This window comes from Panthera tigris, chromosome E3, assembly GCF_018350195.1.
Source record: "Panthera tigris isolate Pti1 chromosome E3, P.tigris_Pti1_mat1.1, whole genome shotgun sequence".
Lineage (NCBI taxonomy): Eukaryota > Metazoa > Chordata > Mammalia > Carnivora > Felidae > Panthera > Panthera tigris.
This window is the reverse complement of record NC_056675.1, coordinates 1,867,083-1,887,837: the sequence shown is the minus strand read 5'-3', so window position 1 is coordinate 1,887,837 and position 20,755 is coordinate 1,867,083. Positions and strand designations below refer to the sequence as shown.

At 57.3% G+C, this 20,755-nt stretch overlaps 1 protein-coding gene across 6 annotated transcripts in view; it reads left to right on the top strand.

Moving 5' to 3' along the window:
- Positions 1-20,073, top strand: part of SNX8 (sorting nexin 8) — a 48,765-nt gene extending 28,692 nt beyond the window's left edge. For 3 of the 6 annotated variants that reach the window (XM_042971005.1, XM_042971008.1, XM_042971011.1), the window contains 10 exons: positions 5,495-5,685; positions 8,399-8,516; positions 8,781-8,902; positions 10,732-10,812; positions 11,981-12,141; positions 12,642-12,774; positions 15,513-15,581; positions 17,076-17,225; positions 17,594-17,743; positions 19,141-20,073. In XM_042971005.1, coding sequence (XP_042826939.1) covers positions 5,495-5,685; positions 8,399-8,516; positions 8,781-8,902; positions 10,732-10,812; positions 11,981-12,141; positions 12,642-12,774; positions 15,513-15,581; positions 17,076-17,225; positions 17,594-17,743; positions 19,141-19,251 — 1,286 coding nt within the window. In that variant the 3' untranslated portion in view covers positions 19,252-20,073. The remainder of the gene's footprint in view (positions 1-5,494; positions 5,686-8,398; positions 8,517-8,780; positions 8,903-10,731; positions 10,813-11,980; positions 12,142-12,641; positions 12,775-15,512; positions 15,582-17,075; positions 17,226-17,593; positions 17,744-19,140) is intronic. The other 3 variants (XM_042971007.1, XM_042971006.1, XM_042971010.1) reach the window with 3 other exon arrangements.
- Positions 20,074-20,755: the final 682 nt, after the last annotated feature.

Genomic DNA, 20,755 nt, shown 5'->3' with positions numbered 1-20,755 from the left:
TTTACTCATCTGGGGTGTCTTATTTTCTCCTTCGGTTTGCAAGGATAGTTTTGCTGGTTGTAGAATTCTCAGTTGACTCTTCTGTCTTCCGGCACCTTGCGTGTGCCATCGCACTGCCTTGCGGCCTCCGTGGCTTCTGAGAAGTGAGCTGTTCATCTTGCCCGGTTGCTGATCTCCTGGTGCTTTCAAGAGTTTCTCTTGGTCTCTGGACACAGAATGGTGCAGTTTGAACCATGCCGTTGTGACCTGTCTAGTTGTGAATCTCCCTGACTTTATCTTGGGTGGGTTTTTTTGGGTTCCTGGATTTTAAAAATCAAAGTTGGGAAAAATTTGGCAGTTCATTCACCTATTCTTCCTGATCCTCTCTCCTGGGCCGCTCATGTTGATGATGATGGTACAGTCGGTGGTGTTGGTACAGTCGGTTTTGTTGTTGGTGCAGTCGGTGATGTTGGTACAGGTTGCTGAGGGGCTGTTCGTTCTTCTTCATTCTGTTTTCTTTCTGTCCTCCACACCGGACAGTCTCAGTTGACCTGCCTTCAGGTTTGCTGATTCTTCCCTCTGCCCACTCAGATCTGCTGTTGAACCTTGCTTGTGAATTTTCCATTTTGTTTATTGAGCTTCTTGACTCCGGAATCTTTTCCCGCTCCTCTTGTACAACTTTGGTCTGTTTATCCATATTTTCTATTGCTGGGACTGCTCTCCTCCTTTGCATTAGTTCTTTATTTTATTATTATTTTTAATGTTTTTATTTATTTTTGAGAGACAGAGCATGAGCAGGGGAGGGGCAGAGAGAGAGGGAGACACAGAATCTGAAGCAGGATCCAGGCTCTCCTGAAGTCGGATGCTCAACCGACTGAGCCACCCAGGCGCCCCTCCTTCAGTTCTGTCGAATGAGTTCAATGCCTGGCCTTTCTCGGACAGTTTCTGGTGGTGGTTTTTCCCTGTGTTTGGCTGTACTGTCTTACTTCTTTGCGTGTCTTTTACTGTAAACTTCAGTTGTGAACCTGACAGTTTAAATAATATAACGTGACAGTTCTGGGGAAATCACATTTTCCTCCTTCCCCAAGGTGTTGCTGCCGACCATTGTAGATTTATTTAATGACCTCTCAGAATGAATTCTGTGAAGTTTCTCGTGTGAGTTGCGTGTGGCTGCTCTAACAAAGCAGCACACATGGGGTGGCTTGAAACAACAGGAACGTGTTGTCTCCCAGCCCTGGAGGCCCCACGTCTGAGATCCAGGCATGGGCAGGGCTGCACTCCCTCTGAACCCTGTAGGGGAGGGTCCTTCCTGCCTCTCCCAGCATGTGGTTGAGGCTGCCAAGGTGTTCTTGGTCTGTGGCCGTGTCCCTTCGGTCTCTGCCTCCGTTGCCATGTGCCCACCCCCGCGTGTCGGGTGCCTCTGGGTCTTTGTGTGGTCTTCCCTTTTCTTTTTTTTTTTTTAACATTTATTTATTTTTGAGACAGAGACAGAGCATGAACGGGGGAGGGTCAGAGAGAGAGGGAGACACAGAATCCGAAACAGGCTCCAGGCTCTGAGCGGTCAGCACAGAGCCGGACGCGGGGCTCGAACTCACATACCGCGAGATCGTGACCTGAGCCGAAGTCCGACGCTTAACCGACTGAGCCACCCAGGCGCCCCAAGTCTTCCCTTTTCTTATGACAACTGCAGCCATACTGGAGGAGGGGCCTCCCTACTCCAGTATAACCTCAATTTCGCTAATTATTGCATCAATAAATGTGCCCGGGATTGCCACAGACCTTCAATTCCCAGTGTCCTCAAAGAGCTGGTTCTGACCATTTTTGCTTCTGTAGAAGAGAGGACTCTTGCATTTACTGATGTTGCCTTTTATATTTAAGGCGTGTAGAATTGTCATTACCTGCCATGCAATTCACTCATTTAAAGTGTACAATACAGTGTCGTTGGTGTGTTCACGGGGTCGTGCACCCATCGCCACGATCACCTCTGGAGCGTTTTATCGTCTCCCCGAGAAACCCCCTATTTTCCAGCGGTCACTGCTCATTTCTCCAGGCGTTGCCCCCCCCGTCCCCGGCTCCAGGCAGGCATCCGTTTGCTTTGTTTCTGTAGGTTTGCCTCTTCTGGAGATTGCCTGTGGACGGGCTCACCCCCTGCATGGATTAGTTCACTTCCCCTGAGGTTTTCAAGGTTTACCCATCTTGTAGTGTGAACCTGTCCTTCATTCCTTTCCACGGCGGAAGGAGTCTGTTGTATGGATGAAGCACTTTTGTTTATCCCCTCACTGTTGATGGGCGCTTGGGGTTCTCCACTCCGTGGCTCTCACACCTGGTGCTGCTGTGGACATTTGTCTCCAGGTCTCTGTGTGGGCACACGTTTTCATGTGGCTTGGGTGTATTTCCAGGAGGGGAGCTGCTGGGTCATATAGCAGCTTCGCCTGTGACACCGAGGAAGCGGCCGACTGTTTTTGCCTCGCGTAAGCCTCTGCCAGCATGAGCGAGACTTTTCTGCACCCTTGCCAGTGCTCACTGGTCTTTTTCTTTTTTTAATTAGAGCCGTCACAGTGGGTGGTATCTCACTGTGGCTGTGATTTGCATTTCCGTGCCGGTTAATGGTGTTGAGAATCTTTTTATGTGCTTACTGGCCACTGGTATATCTTTGGAGGGATGTGTATGCAAATGCTTTGCCCATTTTAAAATTGGGTTATTTCTCTCTCTGTCTCTCTCTTTTTTTTTCTAGTGCGTTGTAAGAGTTCTTTGTATATTTCAGATACCAGTACCTTCTCAGATACGTGATTTGCAAATCTTTTCTCTGATAAAAATGTTCTTTCTCCATTACCTTTTAACTTGATTATTTCCTGTTTTTCCACATATTCTGTGCTCTCGTTACCTAAGACTTTGTTTTCCCCCCAGACATGCTACCTTTCACTCGTGAAAGTGTAGTAAATATCAGTAAATAGTCATTCAGCCGGCTTTCCTTCAGTGCCCTTCTAAGTGCCAGGCTCCCCCACCGCCAGCGTGCATCCAGAGCAAAGCTGAGGGCGTCTGTGCCCCCCGAGTTCGTGTCCTGGTGCTGTGTCTGGGCCCCCTGGCTCATTACCTGGGTGCTATTAAAGTTAAGTCACGGTGTATTCCAGTTCGCCCTGGAGTTTGGATCCTCATAGATTGTGCCCGGCAGTGGGAACACTTGGTAGCCACGAGCTGAATGGGTACTGCTGAGCCCAGTGTCTCTGTGTTGTTCGTCACTCACTTGAGTGAGTACTTGAGACACACGTGCCGTCTCGTTGACCCAGGGTGTGTGTGGTCCCTGGAGACTGGGTCAGCGCAGTTCTAAGGCCACCAAAATAGTTTCACATGGAAAGGGGCTGGGTTTTAGGAGGGGAGAACAGGTACCGTCTGAAGCTGTGGTCTCCACATTTTGGCCATTAAGATATTGGGGACTCTTGATGTACCATACCTCATACACATATATACACGTGTACACACATTCGTGCAATATACACACACCATGTACGTATATGGTCGTGCACGCGTTCACTACTCACACTTTTATACACGCTTGCAAATACACACCTGTACACATGTACACCCCTGTATATACACATACACACTCATGTACATGTGCATTGATACACATACAGACTCATGTACGTATATACTCATACACACTAATGTACACATACGTACACACCCATGTACACACACACTCGCATGCTTATATACAGACACTTGCACATACACTCGAACACATGTACATTCCCCCATCTACACATACACACTCAGGCCCATGTGCATTGATACACATACATACCCATGTACACATATACACAGTACTGTATACACACATACACACGTGTATGTACCCCCCCATATACACATAAACTCACACACACTCAAGTTCACACACATATACATACCCACGTATATATATACTCTTACACACACACACTCAGGTATATACACAGACAGACTTGCACACACATTTATACACATGTACACACACACTTGTATACACATATACTCGTGTACATACATTCACCCACTTGTACACACACATACACATTTGCACATGTAATACGCATGCAAATATATGCACACATCTATACACACATATTTTAGTAAGTTACATGCACGCACTACTCTAATATTATGTTACATGTGTTATGATATCACAAGAATATAAGTTTGAAAAGAAGGGAACAAAATGCAAATAGAATTATTAATATTTTCTTCTTGCGCCCTGGTGGATTGTTTTGACCCTAGGATATGTGCTCTCACTTGGGAGCTTACCGCTTGTAGAGCACATGATACTTAGTTTTCGTGTGGACTTTTTATGAGGCCCTTGGGGTTCCTAAGTAAGCATTAAGGCCTTAGTTTATTTTTTTTCTTAAGCTTTAAGGTCAATTAAAAGCAGCTACGTTTTAAATTCTAAAATGCTGAGTAATTTCAGAGATGAAAGTAATCTGGCCATTAATTCTGTTTAGAATGTAAACCAGAATCTTAAAGTGTTATTTTAAGAAGTAAATCATAAAAAAGCGATATAACCACGTTGTAGAAAATTTTGAAAAGGAAAAAATGTACACTTTGTTGTGGTTACTTATAGCAATAGCAATGTTGATCAGACTCTGACCCCCTCTCGCACTATGGGATACCTTTATTATGTATGTAGCGTATGTACGTATATATATATTTTAACGTTTGTCTTGAGAGAGCACGAGAGCATGCGTGCTTGGGCAGGGGAGGGCAGAGAGAGGGAGAGAGAATCTCAAGCAGACTCCACACTCAGCACAGAGCCCGATGTAGGGCTTGATCCCATGACCCTGGGATCATAACCTGAGCCAAAACTGAGTCGGACGCTCCACCAACCGAGCCTCCCAGGAGCCCCTATTATAGTTTTTCACTGAAAAGAACTGTTTTTCTTTCAAACTCTATACTAAAAGCCAAACTGACTTTTTCCTGTGACGTCCGTGTTTTTTAGCCTGTAATCTCTTGGACCTGTGTTTTGCTGCCTTGTGAGTGATGTGTAAGGAAGCTGAGGTTTGAGGGCCTAAAGTTCTTTGACTTGTGTGATCAGGAACCGTGGCTCTAAGCAAGATGTGGGTTTTTACCTACATGGAATTGGAATCATTGCTTTGCCACGTGAAGTCATGTGTGTTCACTGTGGAAACAGTGGGAGAGAGAAATTCTACGGCTCTTTCCTTAGTTTGAACCTCCTTTTCGACTCTAGAGAAAAGGAGGGCTCTTTTGCACGTAACTTGTGAATAGTTCACTTCCTTCTGTTCCCAGGTTGAAAACTAGATCTGACTGGTCCTGGAAAGCGGGGTGTGTTTGCTGATTCACGAGCGGGTGGACGCCTCACGGCGTGGGGACTTTTCGGAGCACAAGCTCCGCGGCCTGAATGAACGGGGGTGATGTGGCCACAGTCCATGTGCGAAGCTAGCACGCGGCGGGGGCAGGCCCGCTGTGGCAGCCTCTGCTTCCGAGCAGCCGTTTTTACTGGCCGGTCGCCTTGTCCCTGCAGACTTGCCAGCGCCCCAGGTCAGCGAGCGGAGGGACCCACACCCCAGTCGAATGCAGATGCCGCAGGGGAACCCGCTGCTGCTTTCGTACACCCTGCAGGAGTTGCTGGCCAGGGACACCGTGCAGGTGGAGCTCATTCCCGAGAAGAAGGGCCTCTTCCTAAAGCATGTGGAATACGAGGTTTCCAGCCAGGTAAGGGGCAGAGCGCGTGTGTGCGTGTGTGTGTGTGTGCGTGTGCACGCGTGTGTGTGTGTGTGTGTGTGTTGGGAGGAGGTGGGGAGGGGCGGGGACACGTTAGGGCACGGGTACGAGGCGGAGAAGGACCGCAGAGAGTCTGCGCTGGGCTTAAAGGTGAGACCCAAAACACGACGCTCAGAGCCAGGGTGCCAACAGACGTCTTCAGAGCCTGCGTGTGCGTGTCCCTGGGTCCTGTTCTGGCTCAGCCACACCCCTAGCCCAGCCCGCTCCCTTCTTCCCTGCGTCTGGGATGCTGCTTCGTAGGAGCCCACTCGTCTTCTGAGCACAAGGTGCGGGCACACGCCGGCCTGGGAGTGGTTTTGTAGTAACTGGGAAATCCTGAGGATAGAGTGGGGGCTTCCGGCGGCGAATCCAGTTTGGAGGGCAGGACTGGTGTGTCCGCCTCATCCCCGCTAAGGACGCCGTCTGCCCTGTTATCCTGCCTGCCGATATCGGACTTCACGAGGCGTCTGGCACCAGGACTGCGAGTCTGCATGGAGCACACTGATATCCCTGTCCCTCTGTCTGTCCTCTTTCTAAATCCTGGTGCCGTTAGAATAAATACTGGGGGCGGGGGTGTGTGTCTGTTCTCTTTCTATATCCCAGTGCTGTTAGGATAAACATTGCGGGGGGGAGGGATTTATTCTTCACAAACTGAGGAGTAAGTCATTGACAAGCCGACAGCATCCCTGGGTCTTGTGCAGCCCCTCTGTGTCAGTGGGGGATGTGCAGGGACAGGTAGAGCAGGGCCCCACCGGCGAGAGGGCCGCCCTGGTGACGGGACCCCGCCACTGTCAGGCTTCAGTCGTCATCCAGGGAGGAAGTGCGTTTTCTGAACCGAACGGCCATGTGTATGTGCCATGGGAATCCAGAATCACAGGGTGGTTTCTTTCTTTCCTTTTTTTTTTTTTTTTTTTTTAAATGTTTTTATTTATTTTTGAGAGAGAAGGAGTGAGCAGGGGAGGGGCAGAGAGAGAGGAGAGAGAGAGAATCCCAGGGAGGCTCTGCAGTCAGTGCAGAGTGCTCGAACTCATGAAATGTGAGCTCTTAACCAGAGTCGAAATCAAGGTGGACACTTAACTGAGCCACCCAGGTGCCGCTGTATTTTTTTTTTTTTTTAATGTTTTCATTTATTTTTGAGAGAGAGCAGGGGAGGGGCAGAGGGAGAGGGGGACAGAGGATCTAAAGCAGTCTCCAGGCTCTGTGCTATCAGCACAGAGCCCAATGTGGGGCTCCAGCCCGTGAACCGAGAGATCATGACCTGAGCCAAAGTCGAACGCTGAACCAACTGAGCCACCCGGGCGCCCCAGGAATCACAGGGTTTTTGTTTCATGGTGTTTCCAAGCTGCGGTCACCGAGGCCTGTGAGTAAACTTAGTTCTCCCATGCCCGTGGGTGCCATTCCCCCACGTGACGACGCATCAGAGGGGCGTGAGGTTGGGCTTCTGGCCCTTTTCCGGCTCAGTAACGTAATTCCTTGAGCACGTGTGTCGTCTCGTAAGGAGGCAGCCCTGCCGGGCGGAGGGATCAGCCTGCAGGTGTTCAGGCCGAGGGGCCACGCGTTTTGTCCTGCGTCCCGCTCGCCAGAGGCTGGGGCAGATCCAGAGGGGGCACGACACATGCAGTCCCCAGCACGTGGCACAACTGACTTTGTGTTTTTCTTCATGTAGCATGTTTAATTTTTTTGCAGACTTCATTTTTAGGGGGTAGTTTTAGATTCACCGCAACGTTGAGCTGAATGGACAGAGATTTCCCGTAATTCCCCGCTCCCCCCCGGACTCCCCCGTTCTCGGCGTCCCCCAGATGGTGGGTTTGTCGCAGTCGGTGACCCCACACTGACACGCTGTTCTCACCCAGAGTCCACGGTTCGCGGGAGGGTCCCTCTGGGTGGGTGCACGTTCTGTGGGTTTGGGCGAACGTGGGACGGCAGGTGTCCACCGTCCCGTGTCCCTCGTGCTGTTCGCCGCCCTAAGAGTCCCCTGTGCTCCCCCTGCTCCTCCCTCTGCCCTGAGCCCCGGCAGCCCCCGTCTTCTGTCTCGTAGCCCCGCCTCTTCCAGGACGTCCTGTCGGTGGAATCACCCGGCCTCTCTCACTCCGCAGTATCATTTATCACCAGGGCAGCTTGTATACTTCGCAGGCTAGCGGCTCTTGCGCGTCCGTCGCGTGGGCCCTTCCAGCAGGTCCAGGTCGCGCCTCTGTCGCGTGGATCCCTCGTGGCGCCCGCGGTTTTATCTGCCACGGGGCAGACGGACTTGCAGTCGGACGTCCGCTCCGTCCGCCCCCCCTCGTCGGGGTCTGGTCTGCGTCGGCCGCTGGGCCCGGGACGCCGTCGCGCTGGTCGCGCCGGTGTTGGGGCGTGTGTGGGAGGACGGCCCCGGCCCCCAGTGGGGAAGGCCTCCGGCCCGAGCGCTGCCTTTGAGGGTGGGGTGGGTGCCGGCTTCGCGGCTGAGCGCTCCGTGAAGACCGCGGTGGGGGCTGGACGTGAGGCCCGAGCCGCGCGGCGCCGGGAGGGAGGAGGGCGCCCGTCCTCGCCGTGGAGGCCCCGTGAGCGGGGATGCGGCCCCGCGTCACGCGGGCTCCGTCTCGGGGCGGGGGATGGGAGGGAGGGGAGCGGTGACCCGGGGAGGTTTCCGGCGTCCGGCGTGAGCGCGGGCCCTCTTGTCTTCTAGCGCTTCAGGTCCTCCGTGTACAGACGGTACAACGACTTCGTGGTTTTCCACGAGATGCTGCTGCAGAAGTTCCCCTACCGCATGGTGCCGGCCCTTCCGCCCAAGAGAGTGCTGGGAGGTAGAGCGGGCTCGGGCGGGGCCGGGGCGCCCGGTGCGAGACGTGCGCGGGAAGGCCGGGCCAGCTAGGGCGGGTGCCGCGGACCCCCTCGTTCCCCGACGGTGGCGCCCAGCGCTCACGCTGGGGACCGGTGAGGGGCGGCTACCGTGGGCTATGACAGAAGGGACCTGGGCTTTGCCCGGCACGTTTCCGGACGGCCGGGGGGGGGGGGGGGCAGGGGGCGCGGCGCAGGCTGCCGGCAGACCCCTTGCTCTCGGTCTGCAGCCGACCGCGAGTTCATTGAGGCCCGGCGCAGGGCCCTGAGGCGCTTCATTAACCTGGTGGCCCGGCACCCCCCGTTCTCCGAGGACGTGGCCCTCCGGCTCTTCCTGTCCTTCAGTGGCCCGGTGAGTATCACTCTGCTGTGGGTGTGCCCCGAGGCTCCCCGCGTGAGTGGCGTTCCTAAGCGTGCTTGTTCTCCTGCCCTCCTCGTTTGGGGGCCCTCGGGGAGTCTGCTGCCCTCGTGGTGCCAGGAGTGACATCCGCTCTCCTCCCAGATCACGGGGGTGTAACGTTACGAGGCGCCCCTGGCTTTGGCTTGGCAGGATTTTGTGTATCCAGGTAGAGGGTTCTCTGCACGGTCGCCGTGGGCACTGAGGCTCGGTCGCAGAGGCTCTGTTTGGGAGGGGTTACGACGGAAATGCTCGAGACCCCAGATCAGGATGAGCGATTTCTGGGAAGCGAAAAGAGCCACCTTAAGTACCACCGGAAGGCTGAGTTGAGTTATGTATTTTTTTAATGTTTATTTTTGAGTGAGAGAGAGAGAGCACGCACACAAGGGAGGGGCAGAGAGAAAGGGGAACAGAGGATCCCAAGCCGGCTCCAGGCTCTGAACCTTCAGCACAGAGCCCAACACGGGGCTCCAACTCACGAACCGTGAGATCATGGCCTGAGCCGAAGTTGGGCGCTTACCTGACTGAGCCCCCCAGGAGTCCCCTGAGCTGAGTCTTTCTAGTGGAGCTGCAGCATAGACCTGCTGCCGGGACTGTCTCCACGTGGACGTTAGTTTCAGTTAGAAACCAGGCGGCCGTGGGCGTCCCTCTGCTGTCTTGCAGCGTCCTTGTTCACAGTTGTGGAGGAAGTCACTGCCTGGTCCCCAGGGCGGCCGGCTCCGCCTAGGAAGAGGGTGGGGTGGGGGTGGGGCTCCAACGCGGTAGCTTTCCCTTCCCCAGGGACCTAGGAGGGGCTCGATCCCACACTCACTTCCCCCGCAGGAAGATGAGACACACCGAGACCCTCCTTGAGAAGGCCGCTGGCTTTCCCTCTATGCCAGCCAGGGGGTACCTGTCACCTTTGCCTCTTTTATGGGACCTAAAGCAGTCGTTCAGGGGACGTTTCTGTGACTACCTGCCCTTGAGCTGGGAGTGTGGGTCTTCTGAACGCTGGGTGGACAGGTTCCTTTAGAGCAGGGATCTTCATTGCCACAAGAGGAACGTGGTGGGACGTGGGAGCTATACACGGCTCACGACAGGGGAGGGTGCTGCTAGTCGTGGAGCCGGACGGCGCCCCCATTCTAGAGGCATGAGGCTCCTCTGACCCCTTGTTCTCACACAGGTAGAGTGTCCCTATGGCCTCCTTGACTCTTTCCTCTGGTAAAACGAGAGAATTGAGCCAGATGGTCTTCAGGGCCTCTCTGAAATTCTAGAATTCCTTGACCCACAAACAGCTGCATGTTAGGATCTTTGCCTGTGTTACCCGTGGCTCTTTGTGGGTCCTTGACGTGGACTGCCACTGAGGCCTGGCCCCTGTGTGCTGCCCACCAGCTCTCCCGGGGCTCCGTGGGCCTGGGGCCCGTGGGTCTGTGTGCAGGGAGAAAGAGACCTCGTCTTTGGTCCCTGTGCCCCACGTGGGTGGGACCTAGCGGATGCGACGAGCCCGACGGCAGCAGCACGGATCCCGTCCCTGCCGTGTGCGTGCAGTCTCTGTTTCCTGGAGACGGGTCTCCTCTCCGGAGCTGCTGTTAGGTCAGGCCTTCCTGTCTGTGGACGGCCGTCCTGAAGGTGGAGGTCAGTGGAGAAAAGTCCGGGAAGAGATTCTGGATACTTACGTGAGAGCAGATCCGTGGAAACCTGGCTCTCTCGAGGAAGGACTACATCCTGCCTTTCGCTGACTGAACGGGTCTCAGGCAGACGCTGCTGCGGCTGGAGGATGTGGCGTTTCTGTCTTCCTTTCGCAGGACGTGCAGAACAAGTTGAAGGAGTCGGCTCAGTGTGTTGGAGACGAGTTCATGAGCTGCAAGCTGGCTCCTCGGGCCAAGGTACCGCTCCTGCCGCCACCCCCGCCCCCCCAACCAGGGCGGCGACCGCGTACCAGCTACCGCCCTGGGCCTCCCCCGCGTGCTGGAGACGACACGAAGGCCCGCGGCGCGGTTTTCTCATCGGCTCTCCTTTCAGACAGCGGGTGTGCCGCCCATTTCCCAGATGGGGAGACAGGCTCAGAGAGGCTGTCGTCTGGCAAGGTCCCAGACTTCTGAGCGGCCTGCCCGGACGTGACTGAGGCTTTTTGTGATTCGGGCAGACACTGGCTTCGTCACTAGCTTCTCGGATTTCAGGGGAGTGATTGTCACATTGGTTCATTTTAAAATTTAGCTAGTCTGTTCTTTTTTTCAAAAAGAATTAAGGTAGCTGTTGGCTAGCTTTTTTCCTTTCCTTTTTTAAATTTTTTGACGTTTATTTTGAGAGAGAGAGAGCCAGAGCGATTGGGTGAGGGGCAGAGAGAGGGAGAGAGAGGATCTCAAGCAGGCTCTGCACTGTCAGCACAGAGCCTGGCGTGGGGCTCGATCCCACAGACCGCGAGATCGTGACCTGAGCTGAAACTAAGAGTCGGACGCTTAGCTGACTGAACCCCTGGGCGGCCCTCCTTTCTTGTTAAACTGCTTCTCCGTACAGAAATACATGTATCTTACCTTCATTTCGTTCCCTAAGCAGCCTGTTTTCTAAGCATTATCTAGTTAATGTTACGGTAAACGATGGTTAATATTAACAGGTAGTTAACAGTAAAGCTGGTGAGAAGTTGATTCTTGGGGGAAAGTGAGGGCCCGTGGGAAGCCCTGCCTCGAGGGAAGGGTTAGGACTTTGTGATTGTCACTCTGAGCTTGAGGATTAGTACTTGAAGGTTAGTACTTGAGGATTAGTACTTGAGGATTAGTACTTGAAGGTTAGTACAGGGGTGTGTTTCGGCAGGACGTCAGTCTGATCCGGCTTCAGCGGACACTAGGGGCCACTCTGCTTCGTGTCCATGGTGTGTGGGTGATGATGGGCTGTTTCTTTCCTGGACCGGAAGGGAGGCCCAGCGAAGTGCCCCCGTGGCCTGGCATCTGGGCTCACTGGCTGCTCAGTGGGTACCATTCTTCCCCTGCTGGCGGTCGTCTTTTCCCCAAGGCACTTCACGGCCAGTAACCCACGGCCTTCTCTCCTCCCTGTCAGGACTTCCTCCCAGCCGACATCCAGACTCAGTTCGCCGTCAGCCGGGAGCTCATCCGAAACATCTACAACAGCTTCCACAAGCTTCGCGACCGGGCCGAGCGGATTGCGTCGAGGGCCATCGACAATGCTGCTGACCTCCTCATCTTCGGGAAGGAGCTGAGGCAGGTGCCCCCAGTTCTGCAGGGCTCGGTCAGGTGGGGAGGGGCCTGCCGACGTCCAGGCAGAGGTGCTTGCCCAGAATCCCTTCCGTTCTGACCTGGTTCACTTTGGAAAGGGGAAGCAGAGAGTTGGGGAAATGGGCAGTGATGTTAGGAAGAAGAAAACTGGGGCATTTAGGCAGGGAAACGTGGATCCCTCAATACGTGAGTGTGCGCCACTGTGTCACACGTGTGTCACATGTATGTCACACGTTCTCCCGAGGTTGGGACTAGATCTGAGAAGGGGTTGATTTCACTTGGAAAAGGACACTGAGGGCTGTTGTCAACATGACTCCGCCCTCCCCCGCAGGCGCTGGGGGTTGCTGGCCGGGACTGGTCCGGAGGTCTGGGGGAGGGGCTGAGGCCCGGCCTTTTGGACGCACATCCTGGATCACGGGTTGTCGTGGGGACGGCCAGGTCAGCTCCCAGGCCTTGAGTGTCTTGTCCGTCTCTTTTTCCCCTAGTGCTTTAGGGTCTGATACGACCCCGCTTCCCTCTTGGGCCACTCTGCACAGTAGCACGTGGGGGTCCCTGAAACAGGCACTGAAAGGCCTGTCCGTTGAATTTGCACTGCTTGCCGACAAGGCCGCCCAGCAGGTGAGTGAATTTGTTCTCCACGGTGTCCGTTCCGAAGAACATTCTGTACCTTGGGAGCACACACGGGACATCTCACGTGCACTTCAGAGGTCAGAGTCTGCGGCGAGTGGATTGCTGGGCCCCGCGGGAACTGCACATCCCCGTCAGTTCCGAGCGGCTTCCCGTGAGCCGTTGACTCTGAAGACGGTTGCTGATGACGAAGACAGATGGGGTCTGATCTTCGGAGGGTTGACTCCGCTGAAATCAGACGCTGTAACTGCCCTGGCAAACGTAATCTCAGGCTTCCTCAGATACCTGTGGGTGGACCAAATAGTTCCTGCTGTGCTGTCCCAGCCAGCAAGTATTTGGCCCCTCGGTCACCTAAGAGAACAACGAGTAAGCTGCAGCACCCCGCGAGAGCCCCCTCGTACCCCCCAGATACCCAGTTAGGCTCCGGAAACGTTTCCGCCATCCACACAGGTGCGGTGTGGTCGTTGGGGATCAATTGGAAGGTGCGGTGTTCAGTGACAGCCGGAAAGGCTCATCTGGGTGCTTTTATGCTGTAAAACTGCTACATGACTTTGAGGGTGAGCATTTGCTGCCCAGTTCTTGGGGAAACGGTCTTTCCCTAACCATCTAAAACCATCTAAAAACGGTAGATGGTTTTAAATAAATTAAAATGATGTACTTGGGAAAGCCTTGCTGCCTCAGACGCAAAGCTCCTTAGTAGCAAGCCGGAGAACACAGTGACGGTGACCGATCCCCAAGCGTGGAATTGGGGGATTTTCAGGCTTCGCGTGGGGCCCTCAGGGGCCCAGGATATCTCTGAGTGTTGAAGAAGGGATCTGATCTTGTTGCGGGTAGGGAAAGTCCCGGGTTTTCTTCCTCTGTGGTTCTGGTGCCTGTGTGTTCTCATTAGAAACTGGTGTTGGCATTTCTCGGAATTGGTGCCGGGCCGGTCTGTGTCCAGGTCTGCGTGGCGCCCACGTTTCCACCGCGGGGAGGACCGGGCACGTGGTGTTGGAGGTGTGGCCGCGTGGAGAGGGAGCCTGCTCCATGCGCGGCCGGTGTCTTGTGCTGGGACGTGGCTCAGGTCCCTTTGGTCTCGGGCCTGTTTCTGGTCCGTGAAAAGGAGGGGGCTGGATGAAGTCATTAAAACACTTCTCATTTAACCTGTTGAACTTTCCTCGCAGCTGATTGTAAAACGGAAAAGTCATCCTGGTTGCGGGGATCCTGGGCCCCAGACAGCTCCTTCTTCAACAAGTAGCCTCGTGGCAGGGGTGGGGGTGTGTGTGGGGCGCACCGTGAGCCCCCCGAGGTCACGCAGAACGCGGGGTGGAAATTCCAAACTGTCGTCTCCGGTGGTTTCCGACTGAGATTTGAATGCTGGGTTTCTGCGTTTGAAGAGGGAGACAGGGTTCGGGCTTCTGATGTGCAAGTCCGTAGTTTGAAGTTCCCCCCGGCTCCGAGATTCTCTGATATCTCACGGAGGCTGCTTTGAAATGCGACGTCTGAGGAAGTGCCACTTCCTGAATGTCGCTCTCTGTCCGCGGTGGTTTTCACGGTGAAGTGGAATTAGTGTTGTCTTAATGTGAAAGTGGATCAGAGGCCCATCAGGACTTTGATCCAGCACAGCCGGGGTTCTAGTCACTCTGGCCGTGTGAGCAAAGGCATGCGAGGGAGGGTTTTCCTCACTCTGTCTCCACGCGTGCTGGTTTTGTTCTCTGCCGACTGTGAGGAGATCTGCGTCACCGCAGCCTGGCGAGATCACTGAGACCCAGAGCGGGCCGTTTCCCTGCGGACAGGATGGCGGTGTGGGGTCTCACGCGTTGGGGCATCAGACTAGAACGAGGACCTGGGCGCCAGGGACGCGAGCAGGAATGACCCCTCAGGCCCTCCTACTACTAGACGGGTTGGGGGAGGCTCCATTCTCCTGGGCCCCCCTGCCCGCTCAGGAAGGAACGGGGCACCTGTGGATCTCTGGTGTTTTCCTTTCCAGGTTTTCAAAGACTGAAACACTGCTATTTTCCTGTAACCTTACTGGCTGGAATCTTGGCTATGGGCGTGGGTTGGAGTGGCCCGGAGCCTCTGAGGTCATCGGGCTGGAGTCCTGGGGTTCCCCGAGTCGGCCGCAGAGCGTAGGCCGGAACCGCTGGCTCGCAGTGCCGTGCTCGTAACCCCCTCAGTCACGGCCTTCTATTCGCTTCTTCACACCTTCTGCCGCCTTCCGGCGGCACCCTCTACACACTGGGCGTGATGCGCAGTTTACGAGAGGCGCTCTTCATGCTCTGCCACAGCTGGAGCTCTAGAGGTCGTAAAAGGGCTCGTTTTCGCCAGGAGCCGGTGCTGCGCCTGGGCGAGGTGCTCGGCGAGTGTTGGGAGCTGAAGGACGTAAGCCGTGCCGTAGCCCTTCAGGACACGTGGCCGTGAGCACAGTGTTAGCATTGGGTGTTCCCAGGAGGCCAGCCTGGCCCCAACCGTGACCGTGGCTTTGGCGGGCCGCGAGGCCCGGTGGTGTTGAGCGGCGAGCGCAAGTGGACGGGTGACCTTGGAGGCCCAGGACGTAGCTCTCGCCTAGCCGCTGGCTTCTCTGGCTCCCCTGCCCTGTGTGGGGGGCTGTCGTGTGGGAAGGGGGCTCTTCTGCAGAGCTCGCTGGTGGCCGTCGGGGGAGGGCCGGCTCAGGCCTGCAGACGGGAGGCCGTGCCCGGGCCTCTGGGTCCCGTGGTGCTCGGTGTTGGTCACCCACCCTTGTTTTCTAGGGCAAACAGGAAGAGAATGACGTGGTGGAGAAGTTGAACCTCTTCCTGGATTTGCTGCAGTCCTATAAAGTGAGTCCGGCTGTTCCTTGGCCAGGGACAGAGCCGTTGAGAAGTCTCCCGTGAACTTTCAGGGCTTGACTCCGGGGGAGCGGGAAAAGAGCCGTGAAGCCGGGGCCGAGGAGGGAAGACCGTGGGTGGTCTCGGCGGGCACTGCAGGGGTTCCGGCTGTGGCCCGGCAGGCGTGCGGACAGGCCTCTGGCTTGCCTTGGTCTGCCCACGGAGGGTGTGTGGGTGTGTGCACATGCACACATACACGTGAGTGTAGGCTCACGTGAGTGCGTGTGTATAGGTATGTGTGTATGTGTGTGTGTGTGAATGTGCATGCATGTGTGCATGCATATGTGTATGTGCGTTCACGTATGTACGTGAACCTGTGCGTGTGTGTGAATGTACCTGAGTGAGTGTACGTGTGTATGTGTTAGGGTATCTGTGTATATATGTATCTGTGTGTACATGTGAATGTGTGTGCACACGTATTAATATGCGTACCAGTGTACGTGTATGCATGCACACGTGTGTATCTGTATGTGTGCACGTACGTATGCACACGTGTGCACGTAGTGTGCATTTTTGCGTGTGTATGCGTGCACGCCTGTACGTGTGTGCACGTGTGTGTGTGTGAGAGCACGTGTGAATATGCTAGGTCCTTACAGATACCGTGAGGGGCTGGCCTGGTGCTGAGGGAGCTTGCCCCTTCCACGGGCAGAGATTCCAGGAAGTCTGACTCCAGACTTCGTAACTGTCGCAGCACTGGTGACAGGTTGGATTGCCTGTGAAGCCAGAATCCTTCTTGCTGAGCTCAAGGAGAGGGGGCCTAGTGCTTTGAGGAATGTTCCGAAGGGATTTGTCTGTTAAGTTGGATGGTGGCCAGGCAGCCTCGAAATCCCAGCACTGGCTCAGTGGCCGATATTTCCCACAAGACTCCCGATTGAGGTTATTTTAGGGCTGCAGGGAAATGCCCGTGCAGCTTCCTCTTGGAGACTGGTCTCTGTGCTGCTGGAGGCGCACGGCGTTCTGACACTGGGCTGCGTGACAGGCCGAGGTCCGGCGCTGTCCCGGCGCTCTGGCATCTTCTCTGTGGACAGGCCCTGTCTTCCGTGTGGTTTTGGTTTGTGGTGCCGACTGGCACCGCGACCCGTCTTGGTTGGACCCTGGGCCTGGCCCCAAGCCGCTCCGTGCCGTGAACACTTCCCGGGCAGGGAGGGAGAGAGTGTGTGCCTGAGCCTTTTCTGAGGCGGGAGGGGCTGGAGTGTGAACGGCGCGGAGGGAGAGGCTCCAGTGTGAATGGCGTGGAGGTGCTCGAGTGTGAACGGCGCGGAGGGAGGGATTCGAATGTGAACGGCGCGGAGGGAGAGGCTCGCGTGTGAACGGTGCGGACTCGGAAGCCTGTGTCTGTTGCGTAGTCTCCTTCCCGTGCTCCCTTTCACCTGCTGGCTCCCACGGGGGGGACGGCTCCGGGTCCCTTCCCGCTGGGGGCCGAGCACGGCGCACCTCCCTCCACAGGACCTGTGCGAGCGGCACGAGAAGGGCGTGCTGCACAAGCACCAGCGGGCCCTGCACAAGTACAGCCTGATGAAGCGGCAGATGATGAGCGCCACCGTGCAGAGCCGGGAGCCCGACTCCGTGGAGCAGCTGGAGTCCCGCATCGTGGAGGTGCTCCTGGCGCGGGGGGTGGGGGGAGGGGGCGTGGGCGGCCTGGGTCTGCCCCGCTGGGCTGGGCTGCGCGCCCGGCCTGGTGGCCCCCCCCGGAACTGGACTTCCGGCCGGTCCCGGGCTGGCTCCCGCGCGGCCGGGACGACGTCGCTGCCCGGCTGCTGGGGTAGCCGGCGGCGGGAGGGCCGCCCCGCCACGCCCAGAGCGGTGCTTTGTGCTTAACCCAACTGAGCCCCCCAGGCGCCCCCGGAGCGGTGCCGTCTGGATGCCCGGTTGGCATGAGTGGCTGGCGTTTCCCTCGGCGGTGGTGCGGGGCGGGGCGCGGGCTGTGCGCCAGCCCGGTGCCAGGGCGCCTCCTTCCTGTGCAGCAGGAGAACGCGATCCAGACGATGGAGCTCCGGGGCTACTTCTCCCTGTACTGCCTCCACCAGGAGATGCAGCTGGTCCACGTGTACCTGCCCCTCACCTCCCACATCCTCGGTGCCTTTGTCAACTCTCAGATCCAGGGGCACAAGGAGGTGGGTCTGCCTGCCAGCACCTTTCTGCCTGCAAGTCTGGCACCCTGCAGTTGGCCCTGCAGGGTCACCGGGAAGGGCAGGGAGCTGGGGGGTGAGGGGGTGGGCACGGGACCTTTCAGCCCGCCTTGCTCATCTGCTAGTCTCACACGGAGCCCGAACTGCAGGGGTGAAGTTGTCCACGCCATTCTCGGGGGAGGGGACAGGACTGTGGGAGACAACGAAGGAAGCATTTCTCTTCTCCCGGAGGAGTTTCAGAGTCGGGGTAAAGCAGAGCGTCCCCCAGGACTGAGACAAGAGACGGTGGGGAATCAGTCAGAGGAGGCAGGGGTCGCTTCCTGAAGACCCCCGGTCAGCGTCCTCCAGGTGGCGGTTCATAAGCGGGGATGAAGCGCTGTGCTTGTCCTGAGGCTTGGCAAGCCGCGCTGACACCTGCCTGGCCCCCGTGACCCAGAGCCGTGTTGCGCTAGCCAGGCTTGGCCTCTTTGCTTCTCAGACGGGGCCGGGTGTGTCCTCTCCGGACAGCCTGGAAGGCTGGGTGTCTGCAGGGTTGAGGAAACTTGTAAACGGTTCTCGGGTCGTTCTGCTTTTGCTGGTGCTGCCTTCAGACATCGTGTGTCCCGGGTTCCTTCGACGCCTTTAGTTAGCCCTGGGGGCGCAGTCACCTGCTCAGGGGTCCTTGATAACAGTGGGGGAGCTTGGGCCACAGCTTGTAGAGCCCCGGCTCTGTGCCTGTTGGAGCTCTGGGGCCTTGGTCGTGTCCTTGAACCTCCACGATCACCTGGGGACCTGGAGGGCGATGGGCTGCAAGCCGCTGGGGTCCGGGTCTGTGCTGGGCCCACGGAAGACTACAGCGTCCCTGTCCCCAGGGACCACACTGACCAGTGGGGGCGTGGGGGGGACCATCCTGACTCAGCCAGCTGGGGAGGAATGGGCTTCTCCCGGACCGGGAAGATGTGTGTGGAGTCCCCATGTGGGGTGGGTATGGTTCTGTCTGGACGGACAGCGCATAGCAGGAGCTCCGGTGTGCAGTCCATAGCACTCGTGGACGACATCTTGGAGGCAGGGTGAGGGGCTAGAAGGTGGAGGTTGTCAGTCCGGCCGGGGGCATTCGTGAATGAGCGTCTCAGCGGGCAGCTCAGTCTCTGGTCTAGAACCAGTCATGCCGAAAACACCTGGACGGCTTGTCGTGGTGGACTTCGGGATTCCCCTTACACCAAGCCATCCGAGGCGGAAGGGGATGAGAGCAGGCAGCGGAGGGGCCCGTGGCGCCGGGGGCAGTGACCCGGGTCTCCGGGTGGGCTGTGTCCGGCTTCTAGGGGTTTTGCGGGGAACGGACACACTGGGGCCGGTCGCCGGCTCGTGGCCTGTCTCAACCTGGGACACTCCCTCTTCTCCAGATGAGCAAGGTGTGGAACGACCTGAAGCCCAAACTGAACTGCCTCTTCGCTGGACCCAGCGGTTCCCCGACTCCACCGAGGCTCCCGCAGGACGGCGTGTCTCCTCGCTAGTGCCAGACGCCTGGGGCGGGAGCTCCGGGCGGCCTCACTAAAACCTCTTTCCAAATGGCGTGTTCCTGTTTAATTCCCTCCAGATAGTGGCTGCCCCCCACCCCCCCGCGGGGTCCCCGGTGTCTGACTGACCCCCAGGCCCAGTGGGGCCGGGGTTTGGGTGCTCCCCTCGTGGGGAGTGGGGCTGAGGATGTGACCCCAGGCCTGTGAGCATCCATGAGGGCCGGAGGCCATGGGGGTCTGCTCAGCTGTCCTGGGCCCCGCCCGACGCTGCACTGTGCCTGAGCCTGGCGGTCAAGAGTTAAGGTTCCCTGGCAAGGTCTTCTCTGATTCCAGGAGGTCAGGGTGGCAAGAATTGCTTTCACATAGCAGGTGCCTGGGAGCATGTGCAGGGGGCACCCGTGAGTTTTGGGGAGTCGGGAGGGTCTGGGTCAGATGACCAGGGACGGGGAGGTTGGAACCCCCGTGTCGGACACGAGGTGGCCGTATCTGATGAACCGGTCAGTGAGGGTGGACTGTGACCTAAGGCCGGCGGGCACTCCGGACGGGTGTGGGTACGGCGGGGCCTTGGGGGGTTGCTGGGTGCACAGACGGTGTCCACCTCCAGGAGACAGGCGTGGGTCGGTACCATGGGGCCCCGGTCTGGACTGGGTCTGGGTAAAGTGTCCTGTGTCCCTCCCTGTCATGTGCTCGTGGGCTGCGGTGTCGGGGACAAAGGTGAAGCGGTGCTTCTGTGGTCTGTCGCCGTGCAGCACCGGCTGTGTCCTCGCGGTTGCTTGCAGGCCCCTGTCTTTGGAGGCGGCGGCTTGCGACGGCTTGAGTGCGGAGGCTGGAAGGGGAGGGCGGGTGGGGCCGTGTTCCAGCTGGGGTCTGGAAGGGGGGGGTCTCTGTGGCTGTGGCTGGCCACCCCCCCGCCCCATTTTGGGAGGCACTCGGAGCCTCCCTCCTCATTCCAGGCAGGCCCGGAGGGGATCTGTTCTGGGAACTCCGGGGTCAGTGTGCGCCTGGGGCCTCCGAGCGCTTCCTGCTCTGAATCCCTCTTGTGTAAACACCGGCAGGGCGCCTTCCTCCCAGGCCGGGAACGCTTTGAGCTCACTGCCCCCCTGGCCCGAGCGGTGTCGGCGGATCCGTGTTGTGGGAGGGTCCGACTGCACGCCAGGAGTCCTGAGGGTCTCGCCTTCCCGGGGTGCAGATGCCTGTGCTCCAGGGGGCTTTCTCTGGATCTGAAGGCAGGTGGGACTTCCCACCTGTGTGTCCCCACACAGCACGCAGGACTCCCGCACCGCACATCACTGCCCGGGGCGGGGGGCGGGGAAGTATCTCTTAGGCCCAGCCAGACACCTGCGTCACCCCACGTGTGGGTTCTCCTGTGCGGGGAGAAGGCCCGCTGCACCCCACGCAGCCCGAGGCCCCGGGACTGTGGCACATGCCTTCCTTGGCTGATAAGGGGCAGCATACCCCCAGAGCCCAGCAAGCGGGGGCCCGTTCGATCACCGGGCCGTGC